Here is a 12,964-nt window from a genome sequence, read left to right on the forward strand (position 1 = left end):
TGTAACACTCCGCACGTGAAGCTTCGAGTGTCAGACAGACACCTCTAATTACTGTGTGAACAAATCAAACTATACATGTTCAGTTTCCAGATATATTGATTAGAATATACAGCTTACTGTAGTTTTAGATTAGTATCCTAATGAAGAAAACAATTGTGTGGGTAAAGTGGATATTTTCCAGTATTTATTTAGGGATTATTGACGCATGCTGAGGATTTCTGAAACTATGTTTAATATTTAATAAAAGACTCCTACAATATTTCAAAATTTAACAGCAACTGGTAACTGAACTAAATGCAATCAGGGCACTAATTTATTTATCTCCTTCAAGCAGTTTCAGAAATATTACATGTAGAAATCAGGGGAAGTTCATTATGTCAAAAAAAATTTCTAATGACATGGTGCTGTTATGATAGTCTAGGAATAAGGTCGTACATGATCTATGCCATATTCATGTTTAAGTATGAATGGGTCACTGGTTCATTAGCATGCTTTCCTCACAGTGCTAGTTACAGTATTTCCTTAGTGGTGAAAGTCACTTGTTTTATTTCTGAAATTACACTTTCTTATATTTATGTTTTATCATATGATTTTTATTATCAACACAGCTTTGAACTATTTCAAACTAATGGTGAGTTATACTTGATGACAAAGTAGTACAGTTATGTATGTTTAGTGATATTCTCCTGATTAATGACCAAACAAAGAAATGGCAACTGATTCAGACAGAATTTTATTACCAGTTAAATCCCAATTAGCCACAATAATTAGCCCATATTTAAGCAACAACAGAATTTGACATAAAACCTTTGAACAATAATAAAATATCATTCTTTTTCATGACGTACAGTTTAATAAATTATTGCAGTGATTTACCTATATTTCTTAAGTAATAATGAATCCTGATTTCATTTACTCTCTTATGAAACGTTATTTCATTACCTCTTGATCTGCATAAGTACTATTATAAAAAATAAATTCTCTATGTTGTTGTGAATTAATTATTACTATACGTGAGCTCATAATTGGTTGCTGCAACAGTGTTTGTTATTGGATGAGAACCACTGTTCTGGAGCACAATTTAAATACTGAACTACTGTGGAACTGTAATTCAATAATTTATAACAATACTAGATTGTAATAAATACAGTGCAGCAGTTTTCTTTATCAGTTAATAGTCATTTCAGGGTATGAACCATATGAACTATTTTTGAGAAATGTCTTTCGGTCAGTACCGGAAAGTAATGGACTATCACAAATTCTACAGTACCAATGTTTACTTCTAAAGTAAGTGCAGTCACGTACTTACAATACTGAAGTATTTATCTGAAATATGGCCTTTAACACTATTTTAAACTCCTATGTACAGGAACGTAATTGCAGATACAGTGTAGGTGAGGAGTTAAACTATCACACTGTACGATACTTGTCCCGGAAAATGCAGCACCCATACAAAAACTACATAACATACATACTCGTACCACAGAGAATACACAGTAGCAAAGATATCTCGTCTGCTGTCAGTATCCAACATGTGTAAAGGTTTTGACCTCATCTGTTGAGCCCTAAAAACTGATGGTTGTAAAGAATTCACTACAGTTTTGACTTTGATTTTGATGGTATATTGATGTACGGCTTCACAAGAGGGAATAACCCCTGACTGCTCTTGAACTCTGTGATATCCTGTATTCTCGTTGGCTGGAAACAAACAGATTAGAACATAAAAATCATTACAAATTAGAACAAAATGTGTATCACATAGATTTTAAAACTACAAGGAGAGGCAATGGCTGGCCACGCCTCACCTTCAGGAGGCAAAATTCTAAGAACTTTCCCCCTACTAGTTGCAGTCTGCACTCCCCTCCCATACTCGCCACTCTGGTACCCTGCTCTCTCTGTCACCTCCCCTTCTTGTCTTCGTATCAGGGTCTCTGAGTGACCTGCCCCCTTTTCTGACTTACTGCAACCTATCCCTTTCTACCACCTGAAACTAAAGAGTTATAACAGCATGGACTGTTTTTGTGTGTCATCCACGAGTACTTGGAATTTCACCTCCTGAAATTAAGTGCAATTTTACAGTTATTTCAAATAAATTTTCCTTATGATGTACACTCCTGGAAATGGAAAAAAGAACACATTGACACCGGTGTGTCAGACCCACCATACTTGCTCCGGACACTGCGAGAGGGCTGTACAAGCAATGATCACACGCACGGCACAGCGGACACACCAGGAACCGCGGTGTTGGCCATCGAATGGCGCTAGCTGCGCAGCATTTGCGCACCGCCGCCGTCAGTGTCAGCCAGTTTGCCGTGGCATACGGAGCTCCATCGCAGTCTTTAACACTGGTAGCATGCCGCGACAGCGTGGACGTGAACCGTATGTGCAGTTGACGGACTTTGAGCGAGGGCGTATAGTGGGCATGCGGGAGGCCGGGTGGACGTACCGCCGAATTGCTCAACACGTGGGGCGTGAGGTCTCCACAGTACATCGATGTTGTCGCCAGAGGTCGGCGGAAGGTGCACGTGCCCGTCGACCTGGGACCGGACCGCAGCGACGCACGGATGCACGCCAAGACCGTAGGATCCTACGCAGTGCCGTAGGGGACCGCACCGCCACTTCCCAGCAAATTAGGGACACTGTTGCTCCTGGGGTATCGGCGAGGACCATTCGCAACCGTCTCCATGAAGCTGGGCTACGGTTCCGCACACCGTTAGGCCGTCTTCCGCTCACGCCCCAACATCGTGCAGCCCGCCTCCAGTGGTGTCGCGACAGGCGTGAATGGAGGGACGAATGGAGACGTGTCGTCTTCAGCGATGAGAGTCGCTTCTGCCTTGGTGCCAATGATGGTCGTATGCGTGTTTGGCGCCGTGCAGGTGAGCGCCACAATCAGGACTGCATACGACCGAGGCACACAGGGCCAACACCTGGCATCATGGTGTGGGGAGCGATCTCCTACACTGGCCGTACACCACTGGTGATCGTCGAGGGGACACTGAATAGTGCACGGTACATCCAAACCGTCATCGAACCCATCGTTCTACCATTCCTAGACCGGCAAGGGAACTTGCTGTTCCAACAGGACAATGCACGTCCGCATGTATCCCGTGCCACCCAACGTGCTCTAGAAGGTGTAAGTCAACTACCCTGGCCAGCAAGATCTCCGGATCTGTCCCCCATTGAGCATGTTTGGGACTGGATGAAGCGTCGTCTCACACGGTCTGCACGTCCAGCACGAACGCTGGTCCAACTGAGGCGCCAGGTGGAAATGGCATGGCAAGCCGTTCCACAGGACTACATCCAGCATCTCTACGATCGTCTCCATGGGAGAATAGCAGCCTGCATTGCTGCAAAAGGTGGATATACACTGTACTAGTGCCGACATTGTGCATGCTCTGTTGCCTGTGTCTATGTGCCTGTGGTTCTGTCAGTGTGATCATGTGATGTATCTGACCCCAGGAATGTGTCAATAAAGTTTCCCCTTCCTGGGACAATGAATTCACGGTGTTCTTATTTCAATTTCCAGGAGTGTATTTTCAAAGTAAAGGTAAACTTTTATTATTAGTTGAGATGCTAGAGTACGAGGACATGCTGAGAAGTGTTGCCTCTGAATTTTTCCTACGTGGAAACTCTCAAACTTTTTTCAGTAAAATAAACATTATTAACTTTCTACATCTCTATTCTTTGTGTTTACATACTTCTTTTTCAGTACAGTGAACTCGGCAACAAAAGCATTTCTGCTGAGAAGAGATCAGTTTGTTGATATTGTCACTGTAGAATATTCGACTGTCAGTACATCTGCAACCTCACCTCAACTCGTACCGCTTTGTCACAAAGGAGAGGGTGCTCTGTGTCGATGAACTCTTCGAATTCGAAACACTATCACAGCACAGGATTTCTTACGAACTGACACAGTTACGTTACACACCGCAAAGTTACATGCTACAATTCAGAGCTCTCTTGTGGCAGAAGGCTGCAAATATGTAGACGTGACAAACAAAGATGTAGAATGTTAATAGAATTTCTTTTATTTATAAAGTTTCAAGTGTTTTCACATTAAAAATTTGGAGCACTACTTTTCAGCACACCCTCATAGACATTACACTTAGTGGCATCACAGAAGTCTGTTTCAAAATGAAATGAAACGAGACACCTTATTCGTAAACTATTCCACATATACTAACACAGAAAATGGAAATGAGCATATGGCATAATTGGCTGGGAGGCCACATTGGACGGCTTGTGCACCGGTGATGAGAATGAAATGATGATGAGGACAACACAACACCCAGTCCACGAGTGGAGAAAATCTCCAACTCGGCCGGGAATCGAACCCAGGCCTGCTGGCATGGGAGGCACGCACATTACCATCCAGTTAAGCAGGTGGACTGTACTGACACAGAAACATTGTGTGACATTTTCAGTCTCACAAATGGGTTACCTAATTTATATTTGTATTTTTTATGGCTCCCAAATCTCCCACCCTATCTCTTCTCCTCTGCCTCAGCGAACAGGACTGAATAGTCATGAGCAGTGAGACACTAACAGATGACAAAGTGTAAAGTGTAATCTTTGGCAATGTACCACTGCAAAGCAAGGTGTGACTGTAAATTCTATGCTATGCACATACTAAAAACAGCTTCTACTAAAAAACTGATAACTTCTTTTTAATTAATGAGAGTATTCAGAGCCTTAGACTTGTTTTTAATTTAAGAAGATTAATTATTAAACTGGTGTAACAGAATATTCTGCAACACTGTGCTACCTGTACAATCTTTGATATGAAAACTGGCCACCTGATGGCTGCCTCAATGACAAAGTCAGAGTTGTTCTCTTTCAGTTGCAACAAAACTGACCACCTCTCAGAAGCCAAAGTCTAGCTATCTACATCAGTTAGCAAAACTGTAGGATGCCGAAGTTTCTGGAAGAAGTGTCATCATCCATTGAGCTGTCACGGTGCTGTCTCTGCCTTTGATGTATTGGTAACATCATACTTTGTAAATGCAACATCAACAGTTGGAGCTCACACCTATTTTTGCGTTTTAAACCAAATGTTGTTTGTCTGCTAAAATTATCAGCCTAATAGAAGCCCAGAGATAGCTTACTTATCTTTTCAACCTGCTGTGGTAGCAAAACTTCCTAAAACAAATCCACAAAAGAGCTCAGGATTGTCTGTCAAGATTAGAACAATTTCTGCTCGAGGGTCTCTCATTGCAGTAGGTAACGGACACTGACCACTGGCCACCTGGTGCCAGCCAGTCCACCCAGGTGACTGTAAAACGCCACATCTTGTGTCCATCATCTACAGTCCACATTTCTGCACCCACATTGGCAAGCATAAAAATACTTGTTATTTTCGTTTTCTACAAGAAATAACTTTGGTAAACAGGCTGAAAACAGCAGGGTGGCCACTGCTCATGCAACATACCATGTTAAGAATTTTATAGTACATAATTTTGCATTGCAGGCAAAATTTTGCTGAAAAAAATGTTATGCATAAATTTGTGTAGTTTTGTTTGTCTTGTTGCTATAAGTGTATTTTATTGATTGTTGTTTTCTATCTGAAAGTCTAGTATTATTCTTGTGGTGACTTAATGAATGTTGTGTATTTCAATGTCACAAGGACGATTGTCTAAGCATTTTCAAACCTCCATAACATTAGTAACATTTTGTTCACTGTGATGTAATAGAAGGATAAAGGCTGCAGAGGCAGTTTTAAACATTTGTGCCGTATATTGGGTAACTTTTTATTGAGGAAATTGTACCAGAAGACAGTTTTCACATTTAAAGTAAGTATTTAATGGCTGAGCCATACCATGAAACAACTCCTCCAGCAAAGAGCAGCGTGCCTCCAGTATTTTGCATTTGGTGGCACAAAGAGGGTGTCATGTACCACTGAAATGCTCCCTAGGGGTGTGTGCATTGTAATTGATATTTGTTGGAATATCTGTAACATCTCGGTTGTAATGTAAGAAAAACAAATAAGAATACTGCATCAAGTGTTGCGCCATTATAAAAGAAGCTATTCAGGAGCTTGTTTGGAAAGTCCTCCTTCACCACGCTTCATTCTTCTGATCTTACACCCTCCAATATCTTCTCACTCCTTATCATACAACCATAAAATATTTCTTTACAACCATCGAACTATTCCCTTCCAGATGAAAATGCTGTTTTTCAATATATTTAACTCTGAACCAGTAGATTTCTATACTCACGGAATATGAAATAGCTGAGCACTGTCAAAAGAAAATATATTGTTGTTGATTAATTCCTACCTTAATAATGTCTGTTGTGTTCAATAAAGTAACAACTGCTATAAAATGCCCTTTACTAATACAAATGAATTAAAACTTGCCATGTTAGTCTTATGAGGGAAGTCTATTTTAATGAAAACATAAAGCATCCAAAGCAAGAGACTGCCTAAATCATGAAAAATTAGTAAGATGTTATGTGCTTTTGACTTCAAAATGGTCTGTGTCTATGTGCAGTCCTGTGACATATTATGGTAGTATGGAAATATGTCTATGTGAAGAGAGACAAAAAGCACTCCGCTAGCAAATTATTACTGCCACAATTTCATCTATAAAACTACGTATCTACAAAAACTAAAAATTATGTCAGAAGAAGTAGAAAAAATGAATGTTTTATCATACTTCAAGCTTGCACTTCTGCAATATCATGTTTTTCTCCATTAGGTCCATGGGGTACTGAAAGTAGTGATAAAACTTATGAAGGAGTAGTTTTCTTAAGATTCCCTTGCTGATGTTCAATCTGCCTACTTGTAGCTCTGTGACAGAAGATCTGATCTCCAGTAAGATGGGAATCAAGAGTTAATGCAGTCTTCACTTTACAGCATGATTCCATTCCCACAGAGCTAGTGAAAGACTGTGGCATTTACACGTCTGTCTCATGGGCTCTGTCCTATTAAGGCAGATAATGCGCGTCGTAAAAGACAAGATTAGCTATAGATTTTCTCCCTAGACTCAAAAATATAAAATTCCTAACTCAATAGCACACCTCAAGCATCACTCAGAATTTTCAATGAAAGTGAGATGAAAATATCAAGCGAATTTAAGAGGATAATTCTGTGTCACTCCAGGAAGTAATCTGATGATAAGAAGTGTCGTCAATTTATTTTGCGATGCTGCCAGGTGTCAATTATATTAGCAGTAGGAAAAATACATTTCCACAGCCAATGTTTTTCTTTAGTAAGCTTGCAAATGAGGAGTGCTTCACAGAGCTGCTAAGTTGACCAAGGGTTGAAATACCCGAAGTCTAAACCAATGAGGTTTATTCCCATTTCTGTAACTCAAGTTACGGGATAGAGTACCATTACAAATAATATTCAGATGCACTAGCTGTAACCAAGACACCATGTATTATAAGCAGGGGGTATTATTTGGGTGGTCCTCCTCTCCAATACATGTCAAAATTTTTATTTTTCTGTCTTAAGCATACAGCAAACAGGAAAGCTAATATACCAGACGTGATTCGCTTTTTCCGATCATCTATCCTGTAAACATTGCAAGTAACCAACATATCGTTTGGTCATTATAGACTTAAAAATAAAAAAAAAAGGTTTTTCTTAAGAACTCTCACACTGGTACTACCCCAAAATGGAGGAACATAAATGTAAGTCAGCATCATAGCATAGATAGCAGACACCCACAAAGAAATTCTGTAAGCTACAAATAATATAAAGCTTCAATTTAATGAAGTGAACTGAGCAAAGAATCAAAGCACATGGCTGAAGAAGTGTACTGAAAAGGCATAAGGAAATGAAACAAGGAATGTACAATGGGAAACAATATTCTGACAGTAAAGTCTTTTATATATCTTCCAAAAGCAAAACTGTCAATTACTCTATAATATTCAAAAGCACAGAAGTATTTGTACCCATAATGATCACAAATAAACATTGCTGAGGTTTTGCCCATAAAAGCAAAATGTGTTGATGCATGAACCACTAAATTTGCAGAACACTTATGACAGAAAGAAACCAAAATAGCAATAAGTTGTTCAACTGGCTGAGGATGGATCAGATTTCACTGCACTGCAGCCTAGTTTCCGCTGATTGTTCTTCATTTATTGCTTGATGGTTACACAATTATGACACCCACAAGGAGAATTATTGAGGAGCAATTGCTAGCACACAGTGCTATTCTGTTGAAGGACTCAAATAAAAAAATGTTGTGACTTGAAGTGGCATTTACACACAAAAAATATGAGACAAGAATGACACAGCAAAGATGGGCAGGCTATGCTGGAATGCGAGGAGACTATCCAGGTGTTTTCGATTCATTATGCTAAGCAACCATTATTTTTTAACTTAATTTCTGCCAGGGAAAGAAATGCTCAACAATGTGTTAGCAGTATCAACACTTCTATAGTCCCTACACAACACATACTGACCATATGCCATTTAATCACAACAGTATACCTCAATCTTTACAGCTATCTGTAGGTGATTTAATTTCTTCCACATCAGGCTTGTCACCATGTCATGAAAGTGACAAACAAGAGTAACAGACTTTCACAATACCAGGCACACAACACACTACTACCACCTCCTCCTACCTCACACACCCACACAGACAATTTCTCATACACTTTTGACCTGGAAACAATCTAATGTTCTGTTATCTAAATCAGTTCTCTATTTCAGTTAAACCACTTTGGTGAAGAGATGTTTGAAAAAAGCTTACTCTTAGTGGACAAACAAAATTGTTTGAGTCAACTGCTGAAGTGTTTGACATGTCCGAAACTAGTCAAAACGCCTGCAGACTATTGTACAGTCTTCGTAACACCACCAAGATGTCTACTGGGCACATTCTTTTGTTTCCTGATATTATTGTTCACCAGCTTTTCAGTAACTTCAGGTTTTAGTCTTTTTAGTGTTAATTTAAGGTTATTAAATCTTTCACTTGGAACTAAAATTTTATGTGTATCTACTGTATGTATATTAAAAAGGCAGTGGTTCACACAATTCAGATCACTGTAGAAGGGGTTAACGAGTCAAGAAATGTTGGAAACAACTGCCATGAAAGAATCTTTAAAAAAGCACATAAGTCTAATATGCAAGCTTAGATAGTAAACATCTATTCTACTGCATTGCCCTTATCTTGTCAGTAACTGCTTTGCAGATGCTTGTCCCAAAGGTGTCCCAAGGCTGTAGTACCATGTACTATAACCTAGTATGCCTAAGCACTTGGGGCACTCCACTTTTTACAGAATGTTTCTCACAAAACTTCAGTATCAAATCTGTTCTTGTCTTCTACTGATGTTACAATATCCTGGTTCTTCACTGAGTATCTCATTTTATAACGTACAACTCCTCCTTGTAATGCATTTGGCTGTGCTTGGATTGACAAACACAAAAGAAACAAAAACGATATGCTGAAAATGTATAAAAGTGGGGCAACTTTTTAATGCATAAGAAGTCTAATTTGGAAGAAATAAGTGCCCCATGAACCATGGACCTTGCCGTTGGTGGGGAGGCTTGCGTGCCTCAGCGATACAGATAGCCGTACCGTAGGTACAACCACAACGGAGGGGTATCTGTTGAGAGGCCAGACAAACGTGTGGTTCCTGAAGAGGGGCAGCAGCCTTTTCAGTAGTTGCAAGGGCAACAGTCTGGATGATTGACTGATCTGGCCTTGTAACAATAACCAAAACGGCCTTGCTGTGCTGGTACTGCGAACGGCTGAAAGCAAGGGGAAACTACGGCCGTAATTTTTCCCGAGGGCATGCAGCTTTACTGTATGATTAAATGATGATGGCGTCCTCTTGGGTAAAATATTCCGGAGGTAAAATAGTCCCCCATTCGGATCTCCGGGCGGGGACTACTCAAGAGGATGTCGTTATCAGGAGAAAGAAAACTGGCGTTCTACGGATCGGAGCGTGGAATGTCAGGTCCCTTAATCGGGCAGGTAGGTTAGAAAATTTGAAAAGGGAAATGGATAGGTTAAAGTTAGATATAGTGGGAATTAGTGAAGTTCGGTGGAAGGAGGAACAAGACTTCTGGTCAGGTGACTACAGGGTTATAAACACAAAGTCAAATAGGGGTAATGCAGGAGTAGGTTTAATAATGAATAGGAAAATAGGAACGCGGGTAAGCTACTACAAACAGCTTAGTGAACGCATTATTGTGGCCAAGATAGATACGAAGCCCACACCTACTACAGTAGTACAAGTTTATATGCCAACTAGCTCTGCAGATGACGAAGAAATTGAAGAAATGTATGATGAAATAAAAGAAATTATTCAGATAGTGAAGGGAGACGAAAATTTAATAGTGATGGGTGACTGGAATTCGAGTGTAGGGAAAGGGAGAGAAGGAAACGTAGTAGGTGAATATGGATTGGGGCTAAGAAATGAAAGAGGAAGCCGCCTGGTAGAATTTTGCACAGAGCACAACTTAATCATAGCTAATACTTGGTTTAAGAATCATGATAGAAGGTTGTATACGTGGAAGAACCCTGGAGATACTAAAAGGTATCAGATAGATTATATAATGGTAAGACAGAGATTTAGGAACCAGGTTTTAAATTGTAAGACATTTCCAGGGGCAGATGTGGACTCTGACCACAATCTATTGGTTATGACCTGTAGATTAAAACTGAAGAAACTGCAAAAAGGTGGGAATTTAAGGAGATGGGACCTGGATAAACTGAAAGAACCAGAGGTTGTACAGAGTTTCAGGGAGAGCATAAGGGAACAATTGACGGGAATGGGGGAAAGAAATACAGTAGAAGAAGAATGGGTAGCTCTGAGGGATGAAGTAGTGAAGGCAGCAGAGGATCAAGTAGGTAAAAAGACGAGGGCTAGTAGAAATCCTTGGGTAACAGAAGAAATATTGAATTTAATTGATGAAAGGAGAAAATATAAAAATGCAGTAAATGAAGCAGGCAAAAAGGAATACAAACGTCTCAAAAATGAGATCGACAGGAAGTGCAAAATGGCTAAGCAGGGATGGCTAGAGGACAAATGTAAGGATGTAGAGGCTTATCTCACTAGGGGTAAGATAGATACAGCCTACAGGAAAATTAAAGAGACCTTTGGAGATAAGAGAACCACTTGTATGAACATCAAGAGCTCAGATGGAAACCCAGTTCTAAGCAAAGAAGGGAAAGCAGAAAGGTGGAAGGAGTATATAGAGGGTCTATACAAGGGCGATGTACTTGAGGACAATATTATGGAAATGGAAGAGGATGTAGATGAAGATGAAATGGGAGATACGATACTGCGTGAAGAATTTGACAGAGCACTGAAAGACCTGAGTCGAAACAAGGCCCCCGGAGTAGACAACATTCCATTGGAACTACTGACGGCTTTGGGAGAGCCAGTCCTGACGAAACTCTACCATCTGGTAAGCAAGATGTATGAAACAGGCGAAATACCCTCAGACTTCAAGAAGAATATAATAATTCCAATTCCAAAGAAAGCAGGTGTTGACAGATGTGAGAATTACCGGACAATCAGTTTAATAAGCCACAGCTGCAAAATACTAACACGAATTCTTTACAGACGAATGGAAAAACTAGTAGAAGCCAACCTCGGGGAAGATCAGTTTGGATTCCGTAGAAATACTGGAACACGTGAGGCAATACTGACCTTACGACTTATCTTAGAAGAAAGATTAAGGAAAGGCAAACCTACGTTTCTAGCATTTGTAGACTTAGAGAAAGCTTTTGACAATGTTGACTGGAATACTCTCTTTCAAATCCTAAAGGTGGCAGGGGTAAAATACAGGGAGCGAAAGGCTATTTACAATTTGTACAGAAACCAGATGGCAGTTATAAGAGTCGAGGGGCATGAAAGGGAAGCAGTGGTTGGGAAGGGAGTAAGACAGGGTTGTAGCCTCTCCCCGATGTTATTCAATCTGTATATTGAGCAAGCAGTAAAGGAAACAAAAGAAAAATTCGGAGTAGGTATTAAAATCCATGGAGAAGAAATAAAAACTTTGAGGTTCGCCGATGACATTGTAATTCTGTCAGAGACAGCAAAGGACTTGGAAGAGCAGTTGAACGGAATGGACAGTGTCTTGAAAGGAGGGTATAAGATGAACATCAACAAAATCAAAACGAGGATAATGGAATGTAGTCGAATTAAGTCGGATGATGCTGAGGGAATTAGATTAGGAAATGAGACACTTAAAGTAGTAAAGGAGTTTTGCTATTTGGGGAGCAAAATAACTGATGATGGTCGAAGTAGAGAGGATATAAAATGTAGACTGGCAATGGCAAGGAAAGCGTTTCTGAAGAAGAGAAATTTGTTAACATCGAGTATAGATTTAAGTGTCAGGAAGTCTTTTCTGAAAGTATTTGTATGGAGTGTAGCCATGTATGGAAGTGAAACATGGACGATAAATAGTTTGGACAAGAAGAGAATAGAAGCTTTCGAAATGTGGTGCTACAGAAGAATGCTGAAGATTAGATGGGTAGATCACATAACTAATGAGGAGGTACTGAATAGGATTGGGGAGAAGAGGAGTTTGTGGCACAACTTGACCAGAAGAAGGGATCGGTTGGTAGGACATGTTCTGAGGCATCAAGGGATCACCAATTTAGTATTGGAGGGCAGCGTGGAGGGTAAAAATCGTAGGGGGAGACCAAGAGATGCATACACTAAGCAGATTCAGAAGGATGTAGGTTGCAGTAGGTACTGGGAGATGAAGAAGTTTGCACAGGATAGAGTAGCATGGAGAGCTGCATCAAACCAGTCTCAGGACTGAAGACCACAACAACAACAACAACAAGTGCCCCAAAGGTGGAAAATAAGAATATATAAAACTTATCATGTGCACATTTAAACTTTTCTGCAACAATAGAACAATTAAGGAAATGAAAAAGCAGAATATAAGCCTGTGAAATGAGTATCGAGGACAAGATGCTTGAAGAAACAAGAGAATGGAGATCTGTTACAACCAGAGTCTCTCAAAGACAAAACAAAAAATTCAAGATCT

At 40.1% G+C, this 12,964-nt stretch overlaps 1 protein-coding gene across 1 annotated transcript in view; it reads right to left on the reverse strand.

Annotated features, from left to right (window-relative positions):
* Positions 1 to 297: 297 nt before the first annotated feature.
* The window catches only part of LOC126194697 (insulin-degrading enzyme), a 196,661-nt gene continuing 183,994 nt past the window's right edge, over positions 298 to 12,964 (reverse strand). Inside the window, 1 exon segment of the mRNA XM_049932922.1 lies at positions 298 to 1,698. Coding sequence (XP_049788879.1) covers positions 1,594 to 1,698 — 105 coding nt within the window. The 3' untranslated portion in view covers positions 298 to 1,593.

Source organism: Schistocerca nitens, chromosome 7 (genome assembly GCF_023898315.1).
Source record: "Schistocerca nitens isolate TAMUIC-IGC-003100 chromosome 7, iqSchNite1.1, whole genome shotgun sequence".
Taxonomy (NCBI): Eukaryota; Metazoa; Arthropoda; class Insecta; order Orthoptera; family Acrididae; genus Schistocerca; species Schistocerca nitens.